Source organism: Pelophylax lessonae, assembly GCF_965119305.1.
Source record: "Pelophylax lessonae genome assembly, chromosome: 4".
NCBI classification, from domain to species: domain Eukaryota; kingdom Metazoa; phylum Chordata; class Amphibia; order Anura; family Ranidae; genus Pelophylax; species Pelophylax lessonae.
Genome location: NC_138771.1, coordinates 879,416 through 907,399, shown reverse-complemented (window position 1 = coordinate 907,399; position 27,984 = coordinate 879,416). Strand labels below are relative to the sequence as shown.

The 27,984-nt window shown below is 47.4% G+C and overlaps 1 protein-coding gene and 2 long non-coding RNA genes across 3 annotated transcripts in view; 2 read left to right on the top strand and 1 right to left on the bottom strand.

Annotated features, from left to right (window-relative positions):
* DUSP26 (dual specificity phosphatase 26) overlaps positions 1–2,187 on the top strand; it is a 30,535-nt gene extending 28,348 nt beyond the window's left edge. Inside the window, exon 3 of the mRNA XM_082255958.1 lies at positions 1,987–2,187. Coding sequence (XP_082112084.1) covers positions 1,987–2,180 — 194 coding nt within the window. The 3' untranslated portion in view covers positions 2,181–2,187. The remainder of the gene's footprint in view (positions 1–1,986) is intronic.
* Positions 1–27,984, bottom strand: part of LOC309552179 — a 949,684-nt gene that overhangs the window by 878,067 nt on the left and 43,633 nt on the right. The gene's annotated exons all lie outside the window — the stretch shown is intronic.
* On the top strand, positions 4,217–5,205 carry LOC309551998. Its single transcript, XR_014225120.1, has 3 exons — positions 4,217–4,567; positions 4,646–4,875; positions 5,032–5,205. It is a non-coding gene; the product is annotated as an uncharacterized lncRNA (long non-coding RNA).

The window sequence follows — 27,984 nt, the reverse complement described above, 5'->3', positions numbered from 1 at the left end:
ACAATAAAACCCGGAAGCTGATTTGCCGAGCTGCGCCACATTGTCTCTAGACTTTGTTCTGTAGAACGTCTGTGATAGTTTTTGTTACGTCTGTGGTAAATTGTAACCAATGCAGCCCAAAAAAGCAATGGTTTTCCCAATTTATATAACAGGCAGAGATTCAGAGCCCCTCCCCTTATCACAGGCCCCTCCTCCCACTGGACATTCTGACAAGTTTGGTAAAACAGCTGGTACCAGGCTTGGTTGAGGTCCAGCAACCACTCTTCCATCACATGGCATCGCTCCTGCAATCCTCAAGGCCTCTCACCAGGGGAGGATGGACTGCCCAAGGGAGGCCCCTCCAAGGGAGGCATCTCCAAGGGAGGCCCCTCCAGCTGCAGCCGCTCCTTCTTGGTGTCATTTCCATATTTTCAGCACCGAAAAACTGGATCCTGGGCTTGTCTGCGAGGGAATGGAGCGAGAAACATGTAGAAGCCCCCTATAGGAGAAGGAGAGGAAGATGGAGGAGCCATAGGGTGGTAGAGATATGAGAGAGGGGAGCGGGAAAGAGGAGAGGACGAGCGATATATGGGGGGGGGGGGTGAGATAAAGAGAAATGGGGGGAGAAAGATGGGAAGAAGAGCAAGGAGGAGAAGGAGAATGATGAGTGGAGGAGAATGATGAGTAGAGGAGAGCGATGAGTGGAGGAGAAGGAGAATGATGAGTGGAGGAGAATGATGAGTAGAGGAGAATGATGAGTAGAGGAGAGCGATGAGTGGAGGAGAAGGAGAATGATGAGTGGAGGAGAATGATGAGTGGAGGAGAAGGAGAATGACGAGTGGAGGAGAGCGATGAGGGGGAGAGAATGAGATGAGGGTAAATGGGGGGGAGAAGAGCAAATGAGGAGAGGAGAGTGATGAGAGAAGGAGAGTGATTGGGTGGGTGGGTGGGAGTGAGAGTGATGAGAGCAAATAAGGGGAGCGATTGCTCTCCTCATCTCGCCCAATGAGAGAAGGAGAGTGATGAGGTTGGAGAGTGAAATAGGAGGTAAGCAATGAGGGGAGGAAAATGTTGAAAAAAGGAGATTGATGAGGGGAGGAGAGGGATTGGAAGGAGAGCAAAGAGGGGGGATGAGGGGAGGGGGGGAGAGTGATGCGGGGAGGAGAGGGGATATAAGGAGAGCGATCGGGGAGGAGAGCGATGCGAGGAGGGAAGTGGGGGTAGAAGTAGAGCGATGCGAGGAGGAAAGTGGAGATAGATGGATAGCAATGGGGGAAGGAGAGCGATTGGGGGGAGCGATCCGGGGAGGAGAGGGGTTATAAGGAGAGTGATGCGAGGAGGAGTGCAATGCGAAGAGGAAAGTGGAGAATGGGGAGGAGAGCGATGCAAGGAAGGAAGTGGGGATAGGAGGAAAGCGATGAGGAGAGCATTGTGAAGAGGTAAGTGGGGATAGGAAAGCAATGCAGGGATGAGAGCGATGAGGAGAGCGTTGCGAGGAGGGAAGTGGGGATAGAAGGAGAGCAATGAGGAGAGCACTGCGAGAACGAAAGTGGGGATTTTAGAGCAATGCAGGTAGGAAAGTGGGAATAGGAGAGTGATAAGGAGAGCGATGCAGGGAGGAGTGCAATGTGAAGAGGTAAGTTGGGATAGGAGAGCGATGAGGGGAGGAGAGCGATGAGGGGAGGAGAGCGATGAGGGGAGGAGAGCATTGTGAGGAGGGGAGTGGGGATAGAAGGCGAGCGATGCAGGGAGGAGTGCAATGTGAAGAGGTAAGTTGGGATAGGAGAGCGATGAGGTTTGTCTCATCCCTTTAACTGACACTTGGTCTGGAAAGCTTGGTCTGTTAAAGGAAGTTGAAAAACAGACTTACTGGCAGGATCACGGAGTGTTAGAACTGTTATGGGGGGGGGGGGGGGAGACTGCTGTGTGATACAATGGACAGACTCCATCGTATGTCAGGTCTGGTTTTGGGTGGTGTTAAACTTTAATTCTCTCTTCTGATTGCAGGGAAGATTCTGGTGCATTGTGCGGTGGGGGTGAGCCGATCCGCCACCTTGGTTCTCGCCTATCTCATGATCTACCATCGAATGACTTTGGTTGAAGCCATAAACACTGTGAAGGACAAGCGAGGAATCATCCCCAACCGCGGATTTCTGCGCCAATTATTGGACCTGGAGAGCAAACTGAGACCAAACCACTAGATGGCGCTTCACCTGAAACGTCCACCATACACTCGCAGACTTCCACCAAACCACTAGATGGCGCTTTCCCCGGAACGCCGGCCATACACTCGCAGACTTCCAGCAAACGTTCGTGCCGAATGTCCTCATAAAGTATTTCAGCTTTGGGTTTGTATTTAACATTCGATTTTGGACTGAAGGAAATTTCTGGAAGGAAAATCACAATCTGCCAGAAACGGATTTGAGAAATCGTTCCCTCCGCCCCCAACGATTCGTCACCGCGGTCAACGAGTGCCAATTTCACACCAATTATTATAAAAAGCTCCTAAACCTAAAAAGTCTGAAGGAAACGCCGCCAATGTATGGCCAATTGTATACAGAACTGAAACTATAATTCAGAAATATAAAGAATATTGGGGGGGGGAGGGGAACACCCCCCTGAGGAAACGTTTCCATTGCTGAGCTCAGAGAACATCTTTACACCGATAAATTCCACCCCCCACTGGAGGGAGTCCTGAGAAGGGCAGCTAATAAGGGGGACGGAGGAGTTCAGTTATGGGGGATCTCAGTTATTGAGGACGGAGGAGTTCAGTTATGGGGGAGGGAGGAGCTCAGTTATGGGAGACAGAAGAGCCCAGTTATGGAGGAGCTCAGTTATGGAGGAGCTCAGTTATGAGGGATGGGGGGGCTCAGTTATGGGGGGGGAGCTCAGTTATGGAGGACAGAGAAGTTCAGATAGGGGGGACGGAGGAACGACTACAAGTCTGTCCGTGATACTCTTTTATTTGCACTAACATACAATGTTTCTGGACAAGGTTTCGGGGAATGTCCCCTTTATCAAGGTCTAAGCACTACTTAATTGTCTCAATCCTAAACTGTGTAAGAGGTTCTTTACTGTTAGTGTGGTAAAGATGGGGAATTCCCTTCCACAGTTGGTGGTGTCACTAAACACTTTTAGATGGTATATGGCAGTGACATCCACACCTTTATTCAACCTTACTAACTATGTCCATGACCAAGTGCCGACCTTCCTCCATGTGTCCAGACCTGAAGAGAGAATGTTCAGCTTTAGCAATTCTAGAACTCTTTATTAATCATTCATAAATAAATGGCAGTTCATTGAGCTTTGTACATGAGGTCCATCCAAGAAGAACCATGAGACCTTCTCTATGTACAGAGGAGCAGGACATGAATGGAGGAGGGGATGAACCGTTCCTAACATTGTCCATCATGAGGAAAGTCTACTCTGAGACCAGTAAGATGAGGCGTGTTCTGCACCCCCTGGCCTGGAGGACCTCTGAACACTTTATCTCCTATGGTGACCTCTGTATACAGGGGCCATTACATTTATATATTGACATTAAAGGAGAACTCTGTGTGTGCCGTGTGGTTCTCACCAGTGATGAGACTCTCTATTCAGAATATATTGTCACCAAATGAAGCTCCGAGAAGAAAGGACCACCAATAACGCCTGGAAAGCCATGGAACTGTCTGACCTCTGCACCACCACTCTGTCCATCACCGTGAGATCTTCTAATCCCATAGACGTCACTGATAGCGATTGATAACCCGTCTGTGACGCATCATATACAGGGACCAGAAGATAAGAAGATATTTGTGGTTTTTGCTGCCAAAAGACTTTTAGAACCCGGAATGCAGGGACCGCCACCCTTTAAGAGGCGCCAGGTTGAAGCAGCGAATAGAAAAACAAAAAGAAGGTTCTTAGGGTGAAAATCCAAACCCTGGAGATTGGACTTCATTTCCAGGAACAAACCTTTACCCTGGAACCGTCCCGAAAAATCCGGGACCACCGGCCCCCACCAATGAGAGGTCAGAACAATGGAAGGGGAGGATTGCTGAGAACTTCCAATAATGCTGATTATCACAATGAGATGCAATGATTTCTTCCCTAGGCCCACAGAGCAGTCAGAGGTCATACATGGGGGCACATTCCTCCGGACCGCGGACACTTCTGACATATTTTTGCGGCTAGGGGCCCCCGTTGCTGTATACAGCCCCCCATGGACATGAATGTGAGTATGGCAGTCAGGGGCCCCCAGTGCTGTAAACCCCCCCCCCCCCATAGACATGAATGGTGTAGGTAGGTGTACACAGGTATGGCGGTCAGGGGCCCCCAGTGCTGTATAAACCCCCCATAGACATGAATGGTGTAGGTAGGTGTACACAGGTATGGTGGTCAGGGGCCCCCGGTGCTGTATACAGCCCCCCATAGACATAAATGGTGTAGGTAGGTGTACACAGGTATGGTGGTCAGGGGCCCCCAGTGCTGTATAAACCCCCCATAGACATGAATGGCGTAGGTAGGTGTACACAGGTATGGTGGTCAGGGGCCCCCAGTGCTGTATAAACCCCCCATAGACATGAATGGCGTAGGTAGGTGTACACAGGTATGGTGGTCAGGGCCCCCAGTGCTGTATAAACCCCCCCCCCCCATAGACATGAATGGCGTAGGTAGGTGTACACAGGTATAGTGGTCAGGAGCCCCCAGTGCTGTATACAGCCCCCCATAGACATGAATGGTGTAGGGAGGTGTACACAGGTATGGCAGCCAGGGGCCTCCGATGCTGTATAACCCCCCCCCCCCTCCATAGACATGAATGGTGTAGGTAGGTGTACACAGTTATGGGCGGTCAGGGGCCCCCGGTGCTGTATACAGCCCCCCATAGACATGAATGGTGCAGGTAGGTGTACACAGGTATGGGCGGTCAGGGGCCCCCAGGGCTGTATACAGCCCCCCCCCCCCATAGACATGAATGGTGCAGGTAGGTGTACACAGGTATGGGCGGTCAGGGGCCCCCAGGGCTGTATACAGCCCCCCATAGACATGAATGGTGTAGGTAGGTGTACACAGGTATGGTGGTCAGGGGCCCCCGGTGCTGTATACAGCCCCCCATAGACACAAATGGTGCAGGTAGGTGTACACAGGTATAGTGGTCAGGAGCCCCCGGTGCTGTATACAGCCCCCCATAGACATTAATGGTGCAGGTAGGTGTACACAGGTATGGCGACCAGGGGCCCCCGGCGCTGTATAAACCCCCCCCCCATAGACGTGAATGGTGCAGGTAGGTGGACACAAGTATGGTGGTCAGGGACCCCCAGGGCTGTATAACCGCCCCCCCCCCCCCAAAGACATGAATGGTACAGGTAGATGTACACAGGTATGGCAGCCAGGGGCCTCCGATGCTGTATAACCCCCCCCCCCCCTCCATAGACATGAATGGTGTAGGTAGGTGTACACAGTTATGGGCGGTCAGGGGCCCCCGGTGCTGTATACAGCCCCCCATAGACATGAATGGTGCAGGTAGGTGTACACAGGTATGGGCGGTCAGGGGCCCCCAGGGCTGTATACAGCCCCCCCCCCCCATAGACATGAATGGTGTAGGTAGGTGTACCCAGGTAAGTGCTGATATTTGTAGAAGGCTGGCCATGTACAGACGCTCCGATCTCACACTTCATACACATGGCAGCACTTACCTGCAGACAGCCACCGACTCCTATTTGTGTCAATGGGGAATGGGGGGGTGTGCACCCAGGGCCCCGGCCACCAGAATACACCAGAAGTGTGCGGGTGCAGAGGAATGCACTGTGTGGGGGGGTCTTACACTGCGCGCATGCTGGAAAGATTTGTCTGCTCTCCTGTTCTGACAATTGTCTGTCATGTTGTAGAAATAATAAATCTTCACATTTTCAGAAATTACCGGAAATTCTCATTTCTTTCCCCATCTCACACAAATATCGCCTCCTTCTAATGGGCTCCATGCAGTGACTCAGTGTAACCAAAAAGATTTCACTAACCCCCCCCCCCCCTTTCCTAGTATCTGGGCTGGAGGAACTTATGGGGGGGTGGAGAACCTCAGTTGTGGGGGGGCGGGGGACCCCAGTTATGGGGGATGGGGGAGATCAGTTTTCGGTGATGGGGTACCTCAGTTATGGGAGACCTCAGTTTTGGGGAGGATGGAAGAGCTTAGTTATGGAGGATGGAAGAGATCAGTTTGCAGTGATGGAGGACATTTGGTATGGGGGGTGTGGGACCTCAGTTATGGGGGATGGAGGACCACAGTTATAGGGTTTAGGGGACCTCAGTTATGGGGGATGAAAATTAGTTTTCAGTGATGGAGGACCTCCATTATCGGGGATGGAGGAGATCAGTTTTCAGTGATGGAGGACCTCCATTATCGGGGATGGAGGAGATCAGTTTTCAGTGATGGAGGACCTCAGTTATGAGGAATGGAGGAGATCAGTTTTAGGGCATGGGGGACCTCAGTTTTTGGTGATGGAGGACCTCAGTTATAGGGGGTGGGGGACCTCAGTCATGGGGGGTGGGGGACCTCAGTTATAGGGGGTGGGGGACCTCAGTCATGGGGGGTGGGGGACCTCAGTTATGGGGTATAGGGGACCTCCGTTATGAGGGATGGATGACCTCAGTTATGGAGGATGGGGGACCTCAGTTATGGGGTATAAGGGACCTCCGTTATGGGGGATGGAGGAGATCAGTTATGGGGGATAGAGGACCTCCTTTATGGGGGGTGGGAACCTCAGTTATGGGGGATGGAGGAGATCAGTTTTCAGGGATGGAGGACCTCCGTTATGGGAGATGGAGCAGATCAGTTATGGGGGATAAAGGAGGAGATCAGTTTTTGGGGATAGAGGACCTCTGTTATGGGGGATGGGGGACCTCAGTTATGGGGGATGGAGGAGATCAGTTATGGGGGATGGAGGACCTCAATTATGGGGTATAGGGGACCTCAGTTATGGGGAATGGAGGCCCTCCATAATGGGGGATGGAGGAGATCAGTTTTCAGGGATAGAGGACCTCCGTTATGGGGGATGGGGGACCTCAGTTATGGCTGGGGGATGGAGGAGATCAGTTTTCAGGGATGGAGGACCTCTGTTATGGGGGATGGGGGACCTCAGTTATGGAGGTGGAGTGGATCAGTTATAGTGGTTGGAGGACCTTCATCATGGGGCATGGAGAATCTTAGTTATGGGGGATGGAGAACCTTGGTTATAGGGGGTGGAGGAGATCAGGTATAGTGGATGGAGGACCTCCATCATGGGGCATGAAGAACCTTGGTTATAGGGGATTGGGGAACCTCAGTAATGGGGGGTGGAGGAGATCAGGTATAGTGGATGGAGGACCTCCATTAAGGGGGATGGAGAAGCTTGGTTATGGGGGATGGAGAACCCTAGTTATGGGGGATGGAGAACCCTAGTTATGGGGGGTGGAGAACCTTGGTTATAGGGGGTGGAAAACCTTAGTTATAGGGGGGTGGAGAAGATCAGGTATAGTGGATGGAGGACCTCCATCATGGGGCATGGAGAACCTTAGTTATGGGGGATGGAGAACCTTGGTTATGGGGGATGGAGAACCTTGGTTATAGGGAGTGGAGGAGATCAGGTATAGTGGATGGAGGACCTCCATCATGGGGCATGGAGAACCTTAGTTATGGGGGATGGAGAACCTTGGTTATAGGGGGTGGAGGAGATCAGGTATAGTGGTTGGAGGACCTTCATCATGGGGCATGGAGAATCTTAGTTATGGGGGATGGAGAACCTTGGTTATAGGGGGTGGAGGAGATCAGGTATAGTGGATGGAGGACCTCCATCATGGGGCATGAAGAACCTTGGTTATGGGGGATGGGGGACCTCAGTAATGGGGGGTGGAGGAGATCAGGTACAGTGGATGGAGGACCTCCATTAAGGGGGATGGAGAACCTTGGTTATGGGGGATGGAGAACCCTAGTTATGGGGGGTGGAGAACCTTGGTTATAGGGGGTGGGGGAGATCAGGTATAGTGGATGGAGGACCTCCATTATGGGGGATGGAGAACCTTGGTTATGGGGGATGGAGAACCTTGGGTATGGGGTATGGAGAACCTTGGTTATAGGGGGGTGGAGGAGATCAGGTATAGTGGATGGAGGACCTCCATCATGGGGCATGGAGAACCTTGGTTATGGGGGATGGAGAACCTTGGTTATGGGGGATGGAGAACCTTGGTTATAGGGAGTGGAGGAGATCAGGTATAGTGGATGGAGGACCTCCATCATGGGGCATGAAGAACCTTGGTTATGGGGGATGGGGGACCTCAGTAATGGGGGGTGGAGGAGATCAGATATAGTGGATGGAGGACCTCCATTAAGGGGGATGGAGAACCTTGGTTATGGGGGATGGAGAACCCTAGTTATGGGGGGTGGAGAACCTTGGTTATAGGGGGTGGAAAACCTTAGTTATAGGGGGTGGAGGAGATCAGGTATAGTGGATGGAGGACCTCCATTATGGGGCATGGAGAACCTTGGTTATGGGGGATGGAGAACCTTGGTTATGGGGATGGAGAACCTTGGTTATAGGGAATGGAGGAGATCAGGTATAGTGGATGGAGGACCTCCATCATGGGGCATGGAGAACCTTGGTTATGGGGAATGGGGGACCTCAGTAATGGGGGGTGGAGGAGATCAGGTATAGTGGATGGAGGACCTCCATTAAGGGGGATGGAGAACCTTGGCTATGGGGGATGGAGAACCCTAGTTATGGGGGATGGAGAACCCTAGTTATGGGGGGTGGAGAACCTTGGTTATAGGGGGTGGAGAATCTTGGTTATAGGGGGGTGGAGGAGATTAGGTATAGTGGATGGAGGACCTCCATTATGGGGGATGGAGAACCTTGGTTATGGGGGATGGAGAACCTTGGTTATGGGGGATGGAGAACCCTCGTTATGGGGGGTGGAGAACCCTAGTTATTGGGGGTGGAGAACCTTGGTTATGGGGGGTGGAGAACCTTGGTTATGGGGGGTGGAGAACCTTGGTTATGGGGGGTGAAGAACCTTAGTTATAGGGGGATGGAGGAGATCAGTTTGCGGTGATGGTGGACCTCAGTTATGGGGGATGGGGGAGATCAGTTATGGGGGATAGAGAACCTTGGTTATGGGGGATGGAGAACCTTGGTTATGGGGGATGGAGAACCTTGGTTATGGGGGGTGGAGAACCTTGGTTATGGGGGGTGGAGAACCCTAGTTATGGGGGGTGGAGAACCTTGGTTATGGGGGGTGGAGAACCTTGGTTATGGGGGATGGAGAACCTTGGTTATAGGGGGATGGAGAACCTTGGTTATGGGGGATGGAGAACCCTAGTTATGGGGGGTGGAGAACCTTGGTTATGGGGGGTGGAGAACCTTGGTTATGGGGGATGGAGAACCTTGGTTATGGGGGATGGAGAACCTTGGTTATAGGGGGATGGAGAACCTTGGTTATGGGGGATGGAGAACCCTAGTTATGGGGGGTGGAGAACCTTGGTTATAAGGGGTGGAGAACCTTGGTTATGGGGGGTGGAGAACCTTGGTTATGGGGGGTGGAGAACCTTGGTTATGGGGGGTGGAGAACCTTGGTTATGGGGGATGGAGAACCTTGGTTATGGGGGATGGAGAACCTTGGTTATGGGGGATGGAGAACCCTAGTTATGGGGGGTGGAGAACCTTGGTTATAAGGGGTGGAGAACCTTGGTTATGGGGGGTGGAGAACCTTGGTTATGGGGGATGGAGAACCTTGGTTATAGGGGGATGGAGAACCTTGGTTATGGGGGATGGAGAACCCTAGTTATGGGGGGTGGAGAACCTTGGTTATAAGGGGTGGAGAACCTTGGTTATGGGGGGTGGAGAACCTTGGTTATGGGGGATGGAGAACCTTGGTTATAGGGAGTGGAGGAGATCAGGTATAGTGGATGGAGGACCTCCATCATGGGGCATGAAGAACCTTGGTTATGGGGGATGGGGGACCTCAGTAATGGGGGGTGGAGGAGATCAGATATAGTGGATGGAGGACCTCCATTAAGGGGGATGGAGAACCTTGGTTATGGGGGATGGAGAACCCTAGTTATGGGGGGTGGAGAACCTTGGTTATAGGGGGTGGAAAACCTTAGTTATAGGGGGTGGAGGAGATCAGGTATAGTGGATGGAGGACCTCCATTATGGGGCATGGAGAACCTTGGTTATGGGGGATGGAGAACCTTGGTTATGGGGATGGAGAACCTTGGTTATAGGGAATGGAGGAGATCAGGTATAGTGGATGGAGGACCTCCATCATGGGGCATGGAGAACCTTGGTTATGGGGAATGGGGGACCTCAGTAATGGGGGGTGGAGGAGATCAGGTATAGTGGATGGAGGACCTCCATTAAGGGGGATGGAGAACCTTGGCTATGGGGGATGGAGAACCCTAGTTATGGGGGATGGAGAACCCTAGTTATGGGGGGTGGAGAACCTTGGTTATAGGGGGTGGAGAATCTTGGTTATAGGGGGGTGGAGGAGATTAGGTATAGTGGATGGAGGACCTCCATTATGGGGGATGGAGAACCTTGGTTATGGGGGATGGAGAACCTTGGTTATGGGGGATGGAGAACCCTCGTTATGGGGGGTGGAGAACCCTAGTTATTGGGGGTGGAGAACCTTGGTTATGGGGGGTGGAGAACCTTGGTTATGGGGGGTGGAGAACCTTGGTTATGGGGGGTGAAGAACCTTAGTTATAGGGGGATGGAGGAGATCAGTTTGCGGTGATGGTGGACCTCAGTTATGGGGGATGGGGGAGATCAGTTATGGGGGATAGAGAACCTTGGTTATGGGGGATGGAGAACCTTGGTTATGGGGGATGGAGAACCTTGGTTATGGGGGGTGGAGAACCTTGGTTATGGGGGGTGGAGAACCCTAGTTATGGGGGGTGGAGAACCTTGGTTATGGGGGGTGGAGAACCTTGGTTATGGGGGATGGAGAACCTTGGTTATAGGGGGATGGAGAACCTTGGTTATGGGGGATGGAGAACCCTAGTTATGGGGGGTGGAGAACCTTGGTTATGGGGGGTGGAGAACCTTGGTTATGGGGGATGGAGAACCTTGGTTATGGGGGATGGAGAACCTTGGTTATAGGGGGATGGAGAACCTTGGTTATGGGGGATGGAGAACCCTAGTTATGGGGGGTGGAGAACCTTGGTTATAAGGGGTGGAGAACCTTGGTTATGGGGGGTGGAGAACCTTGGTTATGGGGGGTGGAGAACCTTGGTTATGGGGGGTGGAGAACCTTGGTTATGGGGGATGGAGAACCTTGGTTATGGGGGATGGAGAACCTTGGTTATGGGGGATGGAGAACCCTAGTTATGGGGGGTGGAGAACCTTGGTTATAAGGGGTGGAGAACCTTGGTTATGGGGGGTGGAGAACCTTGGTTATGGGGGATGGAGAACCTTGGTTATAGGGGGATGGAGAACCTTGGTTATGGGGGATGGAGAACCCTAGTTATGGGGGGTGGAGAACCTTGGTTATAAGGGGTGGAGAACCTTGGTTATGGGGGGTGGAGAACCTTGGTTATGGGGGATGGAGAACCTTGGTTATAGGGGGTGGAGGAGATCAGGTATAGTGGAAGGAGGACCTCCATTATGGGGGGCGGATAACTTAAATTCTGACTACAAATATTAAACACTTGAAAAGAAATTTAATCACAATATACAAATCTTTGAATGGTGATTCCAGCATTGGGAGGAAACTCTTTAATCTCAGGTCTCTAGAGAAGACACAAGGACACACAATGAAGTTGGAAGAGAAGCGGTTTAATCCCATGAGGGGTTCTTTACTGTTCGAGCGGTAGAGATTGTGAACTCCCTTCCACAGTTGGTGGTGTCAGCGGGGAGTGTACATACATTCATAATACATATGGTATAGGGTAGTGACACACACACACCTGGATGGACCGGTGTTTGTAGCCTACAATAGTTAGATAGTTGGTAAGATTGAATAAAGACACCGGTCCATCCAGCTGTGTCTCACTACCCTGTACCATTATTTGTAGCCCCCCTGTCCTAAACAGAGGTCACTACCTAACTTTAGCCTTGCTGTGCGTTAGACAGCAGATTTATAGTCTATGTGTTCATTTGGTTTTCCCCTAAACTCAGTGTTGCTGTGGTTTCTCTCTGCTGCCTGTAGGTGTCACTAGAACTTCTGGCAAGAGTATGAGAAGCTACAGTAACACTTAGTTATGAATATTTGTTTCCTGTAGCCAACCAGTAGGAGGTTTATTACCACAGGTGCATGCTGGGGGAGGGCATACATATTTAGGGAGGGCCCAAGCTGTGGACTGGGGATGGTGTGTGAGGAGTAGCTGCGTAATTAGGCCTGAAACCTTATAGTCCTGTGCAGTGCTAAGAACAGAAGGAACCTCCCTATCCCGGGTGTCCAGTTGCTTGAGGCCCGGGGCTTAGGAAGCTTCCAGAAGACCGGAGTCGAAGATAAATGACCGAAGGTCACTGCCACATGAGGTCCTGGGTGAGGAACATGAAGAGCCTGGGAAAGCAATGAGTTGATATCAATGAGGAAGTTGCTGCTGCTTCTACTGGGAAAGATCCGGTTGCTAATGGAGACGGCTGTTACCGGAAAGATTGCTGGACTCAGCTTGAAGGTACTTTTCATGTTCTGGGCTCTATTGTTGTACTATGGAGTCTGTGGGCCAATAATGGCTGATCTGAACTCCTCCCCCCCCCTCCCTGTAGGATAATAAACTCCTTTCTGTTTGCACCCATCTGTTCTCATTGCCTGCGAGATCCACACCCTTAGTTGAAATGTCAGCCCACACGGTCCCTGAGGGTCTCACTATACCTCCTGGAGGCCAGGGGGCGCTACACTATGTACACCACACATCTTTTTATAGTTTTGGAATGGGGGGGGGGTTAGAACCTCTGTCAGGTTTTTACTGCTATCTGGGGCTCTGTTAGAGAGATTGCCCCTCACTTCCTGTCCTGGTGACAATAGTTACATATAGATACATTGTATTTATAGAGTATGACAGCGCGGTCACCATCTGATATCATATAGAATTCATACGGGTAAATTGGTTTCCATGGTTACGTGGATTCCCTGAGCCGCCATCGGAATGGGATCCATAGAACAGGAAGTGTCGGCTGGAATGAACTTCTAGGATCGGATTTCGTGTTCGTCCCCCAAATTCCATGTGGACACCATTTAATTCCCTGTTCCGTGTCACCATAGACCATCTCCTCCAGGAATGCCCACCTTTCACCTGGACCATGGCACACTTTGACTGGTACACTTTCCTTAGCCCACAGAAATCTGTCCCCACCATAAAATCCCACCCCCAACTGTCCTGGATTCCCCCTTGTGCTTCAACACCGTCCCCGAGTTCTTATTGCACATTTCTTGGAGGGTGCTGGCCGGTCAGAAACAAAGATGGAGGCATGGGAGTGACACATCAACAAAAGCCACTAAAGGGAGACAGGTAAGCAGATCTGATCGCCTCCTTCTGCTGCTTCTCCATCTTATAGTCTGAGCTCTGCTGTACGGGGACAACAAGAGGCTGTCAGGTCACATTCAGATACTTACATTTCCTGCATACTTACCAACTGTCCCGGATTTTCTGGGACTGTCCCTTTTGAAAAGTTAGTTGTCCTACAGTGTCTGTGTCCCCAGAAGTGAGCTCCGCCTCTCTACTAACAATGAATGAATGATGTCACAATAGTGGGCAGGGCTTAAGCAGCACTGACCTATTAAAGTGATCAGAGGCAGGACGCTACTTCTCAATCTCCGCCCACTAGTGGGACATAATTCAGTCAATTACCGGAAGAGATACAAAAATATAATAAATAAACTGATGGGCTGTGTAAGGAGAAAGAGAATCCAGGAAGAGTTCAAATCTTAAGGGACTTTAATCAAAGCGTAACCGGTCCTATGGCGTCTGACATAAGGGTGGGGACACGTTGGATATGGAATATTGCAGGGTCGGCTGTACATCAAACGCACAGGAAATAAATCTGCCCTAGCAGTGTATTTGAGCATCATGGGAAATGTAGTTCCAAAACATCCGGGGTGCCGAGGTTCCCCATCACTGCTAGGGCAGATTTATTTCCTGTGCGTTTGATGTACAGCCGACCCTGCAATATTCCATATCCAACGTGACCCCACCCTCTCTGATATAGAGACTGTCAGGGGTTCCCCTTTATCCTCAGGACCTGTTACCCATAAATCTCTTCCTCTGGTTCTCCAAATTGAGGCTGACCATTGTGAGACATCATCATACATCACCCGAATTTCCTATCATCCTGGCTATTCCTTGGTTTTCTACCCATAATTCCTCCATCACTTGGGGAGCGCAGACCATAAATTCCATTCCCATCCCATTGCAAGGAACATTGTGGAGTAAATTGTCATACAAGTTCTCCACCGATCATGGAATTTCAAGTCGATGTGGTGTCTACCTGTCCCCACAATACTATGTGTTCTGGGACGTCTATGATAAAAAGAATGTTGATCAGTTACAGTATCCCACAAAAGTAAGTACACCCCTCACATTTTTTTCTATCTTTTCATGTGACAACACTGAAGAAATGAGACTTTGCTACAATGTAAAGTAGTGAGTGTACAGCTTGTATAACAGTGTAAATTTACTGTCCCCTCAAAATAACTCAACACACAGCCATTAATGTCTAAACCGCTGGCAACAAAAGTCAGTACACCCCTAAGTGACAATGTCCAAATTGGGCCCAAATTGTCAATATTTTGTGTGGCCGCCATTATTTTCCAGCACTGCCTTAACCCTCTTGGGCATGGAGTTCACCAGAACTTCACAGGTTGTCACTGGAGTTCTCTTCCCCTCCTCCATGATGACATCACAGAGCTGGTGGATGTTAGAGACCTTGCGCTCCTCCACCTTCTGTTTGAGGATCCCCACAGATGGTCAATAGGGTTTAGGTCTGGAGACGCTTGGCCAGTCCATCACCTTTACCCTCAGCTTCTTTAGCAAGGCAGTGGTCATCTTGGAGGTGTTTGGGGTCGTTATGTTGGAATATTGCCCTGCAGCCCAGTCTCTGAAGGGAGGGGATCATGCTCTGCTTCAGTATGTCACAGTACATGTTGGCATTCATGGTTCCCTCAATGATCTGTAGCTCCCCAGTGCCGGCAGCACTCATGCAGCCCCAGACCATGACACTCCCACCACCATGCCTGACTGTAGGAAGACACACTTGTCTTTGTACTCCTCACCTGGTTGCCCCCACACACGCCTGACACCATCTGACACCAAATAAGTTTATCTTGGTCTCATCAGAGCACAGGACATGGTTCCAGTAATCCATGTCCTTAGTCTGCTTGTCTTCAGTAAACTGTTTGCCGGCTTTGTTGTCCATCATCTTTAGAAGAGGCTTCCTTCTGGGATGACAGCCATGCAGACCAATTTGATGCAGTGTGCGGCGTAAGCAGAGATGTATAGTAACTAAGTAGAACTACTTCACTACTGTACTAAGTACGGAAATGCGGTATCTGTACTTTCCTAGAGTAGAATTTTTTTCTCCTACTTCCACTTTTACGTCACTACATTTTTTCTATGATTTCAATACTTCTACTCCAATATTTTTTTTTTTTGTGCTGCATAGTTACTCGTTACTTTTATAAAAATTACCACTGCCAGAACAGTAGATGGAAGTTTCATGAAGCTCAAAAAAATGTGTATAATGTCATGTGTAAATCAGCGCATAGGAAAATAAATGCTACTGTATGTATAAATAAAATGGTCTACATATCTGCTGTTAAGGGGAAAGAGAACCTCCCCCAACCAAGGAGAGTCACAAGCGTACATAGAACTTTTTTCTGGTAAGAGGCTGATTTTGCTTTTTTCACTGGAAGTTGAGAGCACAGAGTTTTGCAGTTTTGTTTTACTGGAAGTCTATTTGGATATTATTTTGCACTTACCTTCATCCACCAGGTAAGGGGGAAATCCACAAGGTGGTGGGAGGAGTCTGCACCTATTATTGGGAATAGCACCTGTATTCCTGCACCTTTGAAAATATATTCATCTTGTTTTGTCACATATATATGGTATTATGGCATTATATATATATATGGACTTTTTATTGACTTTGATTTCATACACTCTTCCTTTATTTCATTATTGGAATATATTGTTGTATATCACATTGGTTTACAGTTGTGTTCAAAATTATTCAACCCCCAATGCTGTAAAGGGTTTTAGGGAATTTAGTGTACATTTGTAATTGTATTCAGAATGAAATCCTACAAGGACTTCTTAAAGAACCATATGCAACTAAAATGACATCAATTGGTTTTGTAATACAGTAGTAAATGTTTCTTCATTGACACAATTATTCAACCCCTTAAAGACGACCACTCTGAAGAACAGAGGTTCATTGAAGTGTTTTCAATCAGGTATTGTGGATGTCAGGCAGCAGCAATAAAGCCTAATAAGCACCAATTAGGCAGCTTTAAAATGACTGTGATACTCAGCTCCTTCTAGACATTTACTGGTGTGGTTACAAACATGGTGAAGTCAAGAGAATGGTCCAGGAAGACAAGAGAAGAGGTGATTACTCTTCACAGGAAGGGCAATGGCTATAAGAAGATTGCAAAGATGTTAAACATACCAAGAGCCACCATAGGAAGCATCATTCCCAAATTCAAGGCAAAGGGCACTGTTGAAATGCTACCTGGTCGTGGCAGAAAGAAGATGCTGACTTCCACTGCTGTGCGCTACCTGAAGCGTAGAGTGGAGAAAAGTCCCCGTGTCACTGCTGAGGAACTGAGAAAAGATTTTTCAGATGTGGGTACTGAAGTTTCTGCTCAGACAATACGGCGCACACTGCGTAATGAAGGCCTCCATGCCAGAACTCCCAGGCGCATCCCCTTGCTGTCTCCAAAGAATAAGAAGAGTCGACTGCAGTATGCCAAAAGTCATGTGGACAAACCACAGAAGTTATGGGATAGTGTTCTGTGGACTGATGAAACAAAATTAGAACTGTTTGGGCCCATGGACCAACGCTATGTTTGGAGGAGGCCTATGAAGAAAAGAACACCTTGCCTACTGTGAAGCATGGCGGGGGGTCAATCATGCTTTGGGGCTGTTTTGCTTCTGCAGGTACAGGGAAGCTTCAGCGTGTGCAAGGTACCATGAATTCTCTTCAGTACCAGGAGAGATTGGATGACAATGTGATGCAGTCCGTCACAAACCTGAGGCTTGGGAGACGTTGGACAATGATCCCAAGCATACCTCCAAGTCCACTAGAGCATGGTTGCAGATTAAAGGCTGGAACATTTTGGAGTGGCCATCACAGTCACCAGACTTAAATCCGATTGAGAACCTCTGGAGGGACTTAAAGAAAGCAGTTGCAGTGCACAAGCCTAAGAATTCGACTGAACTGGAGGCTTTTGCCCATGACGAATGGGCGAAGATACCCGTAGATCGCTGCAAGACACTTGTGTCAAGCTATGCTTCATGTTATTACTGTAAAAGGATGTTGTACTAAGTACTAAGATTGAATGTCACTTGGGGGTTGAATAAAACTGATAATGATGTGAGCACAGAAAAGACATTTGTGGTTATTTCATTATAAATGTTATATTTGTCTGACCTACACGTGACTCTTTGATATAATTGTAAGCAGGATGACTGAATGATCAAAATCAATGTCAAACTGGCCAAAACAATCAATTTCAGTGGGGGTTGAATAATTTTGAACACAACTGTATATGATTTTGCGCACCAATAAGCTGTGGAGAAAAAAAAACATGCAGGGAAGAGAAGGAGGGGGAAGGGAGGGACTTTATCTGTTTTTGTTTACAAAAAGTTACAGCCAAAGGAATTGTGATTGTCCTTTAGGTTAATCATTTGAAATAATAAAAAACAATATGATGTTCAAACTTTTGACTTCTTTCTTTAATAACTACATAACACAGTACTTGTACTTTTACTTTTAGTACTTGAGTAGCAGAATTAAAAAAAAAAACTACTCGCAATACTTAAGTACAAAAAATGCTGAATACTTTACTACTTCTACTCAAGTCCCTTTTTGATCGAGCACTTCCACTTCTACTCAAGTATGGGTTTCGAGTACTTTATACAAGTGTGGGCATAAGGTCTGAGCACTGACAGGCTGACCCCCCACCGCTTCAACCTCTGCAGGAAATGCTGGCAGCACTCATACGTCTATTTCCCAAAGACAACCTCTGGATATGACGCTGAGCACGGCACTCAACTTCTTTGGTGGACCATGGCGAGGCCTGTTCTGAGTGGAACCTGTCCTGTTAAACAGCTGTATGGTCTTGGCCACCATGCTGCAGCTCAGTTTCAGGGTCTTGGCAATCTTCTTATAGCCTAGGCCATCTTTATGTAGAGCAACAATTATTCTTTTCAGATCCTCAGAGAGTTCTTTGCCATGAGGTGCCATGTTGAACTTCCAGTGACCAGTATGAGAGAGTGAGAGCGATAACACCAAATTTAACACACCTGCTCCCCATTCACACCTGAGACCTTGTAACACTAACGAGTCACATGACACCGGGGAGGGAAAATGGCTAATTGGGCCCAATTTGGACATTGTCACTTTGGGGTGTGCTGACTTTTGTTGCCAGCGGGTTAGACATTAATGGCCGTGTGTTGAGTTATTTTGAGGGGACAGTAAATTTACACTGTTATACAAGCTGTACACTCACTACTTTACATTGTAGCAAAGTCTCATTTCTTCAGTGTTGTCACATGAAAAGATAGAATAAAATATTTACAGAAATGTGAGGGGTGTACTTACTTTTGTGAGATACTGTACCTCCTCATTGCCCTTATAATTGTCCCATTGAGCTGCTCCCAGGGACAGAAATACCCTTTGGTCGCTTTTTCGGGGAATGGCTTGATGAGAATTTAGAGAAAGGCTTTGCCAGACACCCAACGTCTCCTGCAGGAGCAGTCCTGTTCTGTGTTAAAGAAAAGTCCAAATGCAATATTTCTTACGCAGACGTTCAATAAAAGTCACTTGCCTGACGAAGGGGCCCTGTGTGGCTCTGAAACGTTGCTATTTGTTTACCATGTGACCATGAAAATAAAGCTTTGGGCCCTTTTGAGGAATCCTTGGTGTGCTGATGATCTTTTATCACTTTGTTGAAAAAAAGGACCCCACCTTGCGTCCATGCATCGATTACAGCAGGCATGTCCAACCTGCGGCCTGGGGGCCGCATGCGGCCCAGAAACGCAGGCAATGCGGCCCACTGCTCCCGGACAATTTTTTATTTTTATTTTTGCTGGGAGGATGGAAGTTGGGTCGGGGGCACGGCCACAGCGGCTTCCAACTAACTGTAGGCAGAGGCTGCCTCGGAAGGGATCATCCACTAGTTGTGTAAAATTAGTGCTGGGGGGGGCGGCAGCGCGGGAAGGGCGCGGCGGTGGTTTATTACTAATATACCTTAACTATAGTATATATTTTACATGCTACCCGAGAAAATTTCTCTACACTCAATAAGGCCCAGAGAAGCCAAATGGTTGGACACCCATGGATTACACGGACTTAGGGTTTTAAATTAAATAATAAATAATAGGAAAAAATCACTAATAAAAACTGTTATACATTTCCCTTTATCTCTGAAATGTTGGAGAGACTCCATTCTGCCAAAGCCTTTGCAAAGCTGGACTTTGTCAATGAGAATAATAGAAACCGCCTTTAGAACCAGATATGGGAATTTCGAGTCCTTGGTTATGCGTTTTGGTCTCTGCAATTCTTCCACAACGGTTTAACACTTCACCAACGATGATTTCCAAGATCTGTTGGAGCAGTTTGTGATTGCTTATCAAGATGAGGGTCTCTTCTTTTCTGAGGAACATTGCAAGGATGTTTGCACCGTCTTTGAAAGATTTAGGGAAAAATTGACTTTATATCAAACTGGAGAAATGTGAGTTTGATCCAGTTCTTCGGGTATATTATTTCTCCAGAAGGAGTGAGCATGGATCCTGAGTAGATCAAGGCAGTGGTGGATTGGCCCCTAGAAACTATGAAGAAATAGAACGATTTGTTGGGTTTGCCAAATTTTACAGAAAATTGATAAGAAACGTCTCTAAGGTGATGGCACCAATTACACAGCTGACAAAGAAATGGCGCCCTTTGTGTGGTCACCAGAGGCACAGACTGCTTTTAGTAAGCTAAAGGATCTTTTTATTTTGGAACCAATATTGGTACATTCCAATCCGGAACTGCATGTTATCATAGAAGGGGACGCTTCAAACTTTCCTTTCCTTTCACAGCAAGGAGGAGAAAAGATGCCGCTTCATCCTTGTGCGTATTTCTCTAATATAATGCCCTCAGATGAAAGGAATGATGACATTGGGAGTTTCTGGCAATTACGGAAGTCTTTTCAGAATGGAGACATCTGCTGGAAGGTGCTAATCACCCTGTAACTGTTCTCACTAAACATAAAATATTTGGAATTCATTCGTTCTGTAAATCAATTTGTCTTCTAGATAAGCACGATGGTCTCTATTCTTTTCTAGGTTCAATTTTATCATCTTGTATTGGCCTGGGTCAAGGGATGGTAAGACTGATGCCCTATAGAGGATGTTGCCTGAGCCTCTCCAGGAATGCAACTCTGAATGTACAATCTTATCTCAGAAGAACTTCCTAGGAGTCACAAATTTCAAGACATTCGGGGTCTCCTCAAGGAGGGGTATAATATTGACCCATTTCTTAATCACCCTCCTAAGGACCTGAACCTTGAGTACAAGAACGACTTTTGGACTCATGCACATTGTCTCTACGTACCTGAATCTGTAGGGGTTGAACCCCTAAGGTTGGCTCATGAATCCAAACTAGGGGGGCATTTTGTAGTTGCTAAGACAGAAGAACTTTTATCACGTTCTTTTTGGTGGCCTAGTTATAAGAAAAATGTCAAAAGCTATGCAGCCTTGTGCCTGATCTATTCACGCAAAAAGACCCCCCCCCCCTCCCCCGAGCTTCTCCTTTGGGGTTGCTCCAGCCACTCCCTGTTCCATCAAGACCATGGGGATCAATTTCTATGGACTTTGTAGTTGACTTACCTCCCTTAAAATGTATGACAACCATTTTTGTAGTGGTCAACCACCTCACTAAGATGTCTCCCTTTATACCTGTTAAGGGGTCCCTCCTGCTGAACAAATTGCTGATGGTGCGAGAAGTCTTTGGACTCCATGGAATTCCTGATTTGCTGTCTGAAAGAGGAGTGAGGTTTACTTTGAAATTTTGGAAAAGCTTTTGCTTAGATTTAAGAGTAGCAAATAATCTGTCCTCTGCTTTTCATCCCCAATCTAATGGTCAGACCGAGAGAACCAATCAAACCTTGGAGCAATACCTTTGATGTTTTGTCTTCAGGATGAATGGGTGGACTATCTTCTTCTTATGGCAGAGTTTCCTTATAACAATTCTAAACATCCACCTCCGAAAATCATTTTTACTAAAACCCTGGGTGTCATCCAGTTTTTATTCCTGATCTTCCCATCATCACTCCAATTCCAACAGATTATCCAAGTTACCGGAGATTCCAGAGAAATCCATTGATACTTTGAAGGAGGCTCAGGAATGTTACAAGGAGACATTTCAGTTCTCTCCCTACTTTTCAAGTGAGTGACAAAGTTTGCTTATTTACCAAAAGTTTGAAGGTCCATCTTCCATTTCCTACGTTGGGCTAAACGTTTGTCGGATGTTTCCAGATTTCTGCTCAAATCAATCGGTCACCTTTCACTTAAAACTTCCAGACAGTATGAAGATTCACAGTTTTCACAAATCAATACTCAAACCATTTCCCAAAAATCCTTTTTCTGGAAGAATTCTTCCACCTCCTCCACCTGTTGAGGTACAGAGTGAAGAAGAATTTGTGGTGGGGAAAATTCTTGATTCCAACCAAAGAAATCCCCAATGGTGTGGGACTGTAAATGCCACTAGACACTAACACCAGAGTAAAATATAATAAACAAGGAGACATACAAAAAACTATATGTTTCAATTGTAAATGAAGGAGGAGGCTGGTTAAAAATGCATGCATTGACAGATCATATACCAATCAACATTGAAGACACTCAGATACACATGGTGGAGTGAACCGGAAAATGACCCTACGTGTTTCGGGTATCATACCCTTCTTCAGGGGTCAACCAAAGTTCCAAACACTCAATGTGCCTGTAAGGATTGAAAAACTTAGAAGAATTTTTTTCTACTAAGTTTTCTATATTCTACTAAGTTTTTCAATCCTTACAGGCACATTGAGTGTTTGGAACTTTGGTTGACCCCTGAAGAAGGGTATGATACCCGAAACACGTAGGGTCATTTTCCGGTTCACTCCACCATGTGTACCTGAGTGTCTTCAATGTTGATTGGTATATGATCTGTCAATGCATGCATTTTTAACCAGCCTCCTCCTTCATTTACAATTATTGCAACATATAGTTTTTTGTATGTCTCCTTGTTTATTATATTTTACTCTGGTGTTAGTGCTTAGTGGCATTTACAGTCCCACACCATTGGGGATTTCTTTGTTTACATACCAATCGGAATGATGGCCACTAGCACTAGGTACTAGGTGCTGGAATTACAATTTTCTCTACAATTCTTGATTCCAGGATCTTTAGTAACAAATTCTGGGTAAATGGGAAGGATATGGGCCAGAAGAAAATCCTTGGCAGCCTTAGGAGAACATTCATGCCCCTAGATTAACAATAGAGTTCCACCAGAGGTTCCCTCACAAGCCTGGCCCTAAGACATCCAGGGGACATCCTGGGTGGAGGGGAGTGCTGTTAGGACCTGGATTTGAACCCAGGACCTTTGCTGTATCTGGCGGTATTTCTTCTTGCTGAGGCATCTGAGGTGCTGGACAGCTACCTGTCTGATCCGTTTAACAACCTTGCTCTGTAACTTGTTTTTTATAAACCTTGAACTCTTTGCTCCTCCAATGAACTTCCTAATGAAGCCATGTCTCTGCACTTCCTGTTTGCCAGATTATTGTGCTCTCTCCAGCCAATATCTCGCTCTTGTCTCTCCTGCTGCCGTCCGTATCTTCACTACCACTTAATACCGACGTTTGGCTTGTTTACTGCCTACACTTCTGTTTGATCCCAACCTGCTTTATCTGCTACTGGCCCCCGGCTTGCTCACCTTCTGGTGGGGCAATCCTCAGGACTGTGACCTGGTACTAACACTTAGCAAAACCCATCCCCACCATCAGGAGCTCTGGTTAGTGCTTAGACCCTGCACCTCAGATGAACCCATGCCATCCGCCAAGGTAACCTGCTTTTTTCCTATTCCAGCTGGTAGGTGGGCGCTTCTTACTGCTATAGCTACTGGTCTCCTAGCCTGACCCCTGACCCTGATGGTGAGATTGCTGTAGTCCACAGGGGAGACCCTGTCTGGGTTAAAGGCAGCCGAATCCTGACATGTGCTAAATTTTTATTTACACAGCACCAAGGTGATACATAGGGCTCCAGGTAAGCGGTTCTTGTTCATCAGAGCTTACAATCTAATCCAGTATTGGAACATATAAATACAGTTATGAGGGATCAGTTATATGAATGACACAAAACTTCTTTCTTTGGTGGAAATATAAATGCAGTCGATGTGGAGCCCATAGACATTGAAAAATTGATTGCTGGCAGGGCCCTGTCTATGGGGGGGGGGGGGTGTGTGAAGGGGTGTCCTCTAGAGGCCCCCAGCGTAGCTCTGTGTCCCCCCCCCCTCTCTCTCCTATGTCACCAGCACTCGGCTGTCTGCTCGTTCTGTCAATGTGAAGAGCCCACAGGCATGACGGGATACATTCTGAAAGTCAATGGCCTAAAACCAAATTGTAATCTGGGCAGTGACAGAGCTTCGGCATCAACAGTCAATTCCCTCCATTGTCACCGGGCTGCCCACAGAGTCCAGACCATCCGTGCCAGCAACCAGACCGGCAGACAGGTAAGAGGGGTCCCTGTATATCCATATGTACTATAGAATATATCCCTGTATATCCATATGTACTATAGAATATATCCCTGTATATCCATATGTACTATAGAATATATTCCTGTATATCCATATGTACTATACAATATATCGCTGTATATCCATATGTACTATACAATATATCGCTGTATATCCATATGTACTATAGAATATATTCCTGTATATCCATATGTACTATAGAATATATCTCTGTATATCCATATGTACTATAGAATATATCGCTGTATATCCATATGTACTATACAATATATCTCTGTATATCCATATGTACTATACAATATATCGCTGTATATCCATATGTACTATAGAATATATTCCTGTATATCCATATGTACTATAGAATATATCCCTGTATATCCATATGTACTATAGAATATATCGCTGTATATCCATATGTACTATAGAATATATCTCTGTATATCCATATGTACTATAGAATATATCGCTGTATATCCATATGTACTATACAATATATCTCTGTATATCCATATGTACTATACAATATATCGCTGTATATCCATATGTACTATAGAATATATTCCTGTATATCCATATGTACTATAGAATATATCCCTGTATATCCATATGTACTATAGAATATATCGCTGTATATCCATATGTTACATAGTTGGTGAGGTTGAAAAAAAGACATCAGTCCATCCAGTTCAACCAATGGTGTGTGATAAGTGTTTATGTGAATAGTACATTGTATACCCCCTGTATGTTGTACATTGTATACTCCTGTATGTTGTACATTGTATACCCCCTGTATGTTGTACATTGTATACCCCCTGTATGTTGTACATTGTATACCCCTGTATGTTATACATTGTATACCCCTGTATGTTGTACATTGTATACCCCTGTATGTTGTACATTGTATACCCCTGTATGTTGTACATTGTATACCCCTGTATGTTGTACATTGTATACCCCTGTATGTTGTACATTGTATACCCCTGTATGTTATACATTGTATATCCCTGTATGTTGTGGTCTTTAAGGTGCCCATCTAATAGTTTTTTGAAATTAACGATGCTCCTCGCTGACACCACTGCTTGTGGAAGAGTATTCCACATCCTTACCGCTCTGACAGTACAGTATAGAACCCTTTACGCAGTTTAAGGTTAAACTGCTTCTCTTCTAGTTTTAGTGAGTGGCCACGTGTCTTATTGTATCTCCTTTCTCTGAATAGTTTGTTCCTTATGCTAGGGTCGCCAGTACAGTATTTGTACATTGATATCATATCCCCCCTCAATCGTCTCTTCTCCAGAGAGAATAAGTTCAGTGCTTGTAGTCTTTCCTCATAGCTGATGTCCTCCATTCCCCTAATTATTTTTGTTGCCCTCCTCTGGACTTTCTCCAGTTCCAGCACATCCTTCCTGAGGACCGGTGCCCAGAACTGGACAGCATACTCCAGATGTGGCCGGACCAGAGTCTTGTAGAGCGGGAGAATAATCTCTTTATTTCTGGAGTGAATCCCCTTTTTTATACATCCCAGTATTCTGTTGGCTTTGCTTGCAGCGGCTTGGCATTGCATGCCACTGCCAAGCCTGTTGTCTACCAGTACCCCCAGGTCCTTTTCCATCCTAGACTCACCCAGAGGTTCCCCCCCAAATGAGTAGCTTGCTTTCTTATTTTTTGCACCCAAATGCATTACTGCAAATATGGAGATTAAGCAATTTATCCCCTCCTCTAGATCATTTATGAAAAAATTAAACAGGATTGGTCCAAGGACCAATCCTTTGGGGATCCCACTTTCCACACCCGCCCAATCAGAGTACTCCCCATTAATCACCACCCTCTGGACTCTCCCCTGGAGCCAGTTCTCTATCCAGGTACTCACCTTATGGTCCATACCTACCTTCCTTAGTTTGTACAGTAAGCGTTTGTGGGGAACGGTGTAAAATGCATTTGCAAAATCCAGATACACCACATCCACAGACCTTCCTTTATCCAGATACACCACATCCACAGGCTTTCCTTTATCCAGATGGCAGCTCACTTCATCATAGAAGGCTAATAGATTGGTTTGGCAAGAACGATTCTTCATGAATCCATGCTGATTACTACTAATGATAAAGTTTTCAATAATAAAATCTTGTATATAGTACCCCCCCGTACCCCCCCCCCATTAGCTTACATACTATCGATGTTAGGCTGACAGGTCTGTAATTTCCAGGGATAAATCTCGGCCCTTTTTTATATATTGGTGCCACGCTGGCTTTTCCCCAATCAGCTGGTACCATTCCCATCAGTAAACTGTCCATAAAATTTAGGGGCAATGGTCTAGCTATCACCCGACTGACACCTATATGTACCATAGAATAGATCCATATGCACTTTGATTCCTCTTGTATTGGACTGTATGATAATTGTACGGTCTCTCATTTTGTTAAGCGCTGCGCAAACTGTTGGCGCTCTATAAATGCTGAATAATAATAATAATGTACTAGAATGTTTGGAGGACGGCTTCTATAGGAGAGCGGGATGAATGGAAGAGTTCGGAGATCCCGGAAATCCCACAATGGGTTGGGATATCACTGAATATTGGTTAGATAATGTTTAGGGGATCCAGGGAGAGGGACAAGTAGAGTTCAGGAAACTATAGCAGCCAATCAGCAGCCACCATTCTTTGTTTTGGCTGCTGTACACTGATGAATGGTGAATTGTGATTGGTCGTTCCGGATTGCTGCCCTTTGCACACATTTTTTGGGAAAAAGTAAAATATTATAACATGGTGGAGGGAATTCTCTCTGATGTCACATAGACGTGTATGGTCAGCTGATAATATACTCCCATCTGGTGACATTTACTGAGTACTAAATAACCTGAAATACTATTATACTATTATTATAAACAATTATCCCAAGACATGTGAAGAAGTCATTGTGTCAGATCTGTAGAACTGTGGGAGGACCACACTCCACCACTACACAATCCACCACCACCACACAGTCCACCACCACCACACAGTCCCCCGCCACACACTCCACCACCGCCACACTCTCCACCGCCACACACTCCACCACTGTCACACACTCCACCCCCACACAGTCCACCACACACTCCACCACTGCCACACACTCCACCACTGCCACACACTCCACCCCCACACACTCCACCCCCACACAGTCCACCACACACTCCACCACTGCCACACACTCCACCACTGCCACACACTCCACCACTGTCACACACTCCACCACTGCCACACACTCCACCACTGTCACACACTCCACCACTGTCACACACTCCACCACTGCCACACACTCCACCCCCACACACTCCACCACCACACACTCCACCACCACCACACTCCACCCCCACACACTCCACCACTGCCACACAGTCCACCACTACCACACAGTCCACCACTACACTGTCCATCACCACCACACAGTCCACCCCCACCACACAGTCCTCCACTACACACTCCACCCCCACACACTCCACCCCAACACACTCCACTGCCACACAGTCCACCACCGCCACACAGCCCACCACCGCCAAAGAGTCCACCACCACCATTACACAGTCCATCACCGCCACACACTCCACCACTGCCACACACTCCACCACTGCCACACACTCCACCACTGTCACACACTCCACCACTGCCACACACTCCACCACTGTCACACACTCCACCACTGTCACACACTCCACCACTGCCACACACTCCACCCCCACACACTCCACCACCACACACTCCACCACCACCACACTCCACCCCCACACACTCCACCACTGCCACACAGTCCACCACTACCACACAGTCCACCACTACACTGTCCATCACCACCACACAGTCCACCCCCACCACACAGTCCTCCACTACACACTCCACCCCCACACACTCCACCCCAACACACTCCACTGCCACACAGTCCACCACCGCCACACAGCCCACCACCGCCAAAGAGTCCACCACCACCATTACACAGTCCATCACCGCCACACACTCCACCACTGCCACACACTCCACCGCCACACAGTCCACCACCACCACACACTCCACCACCACCACACA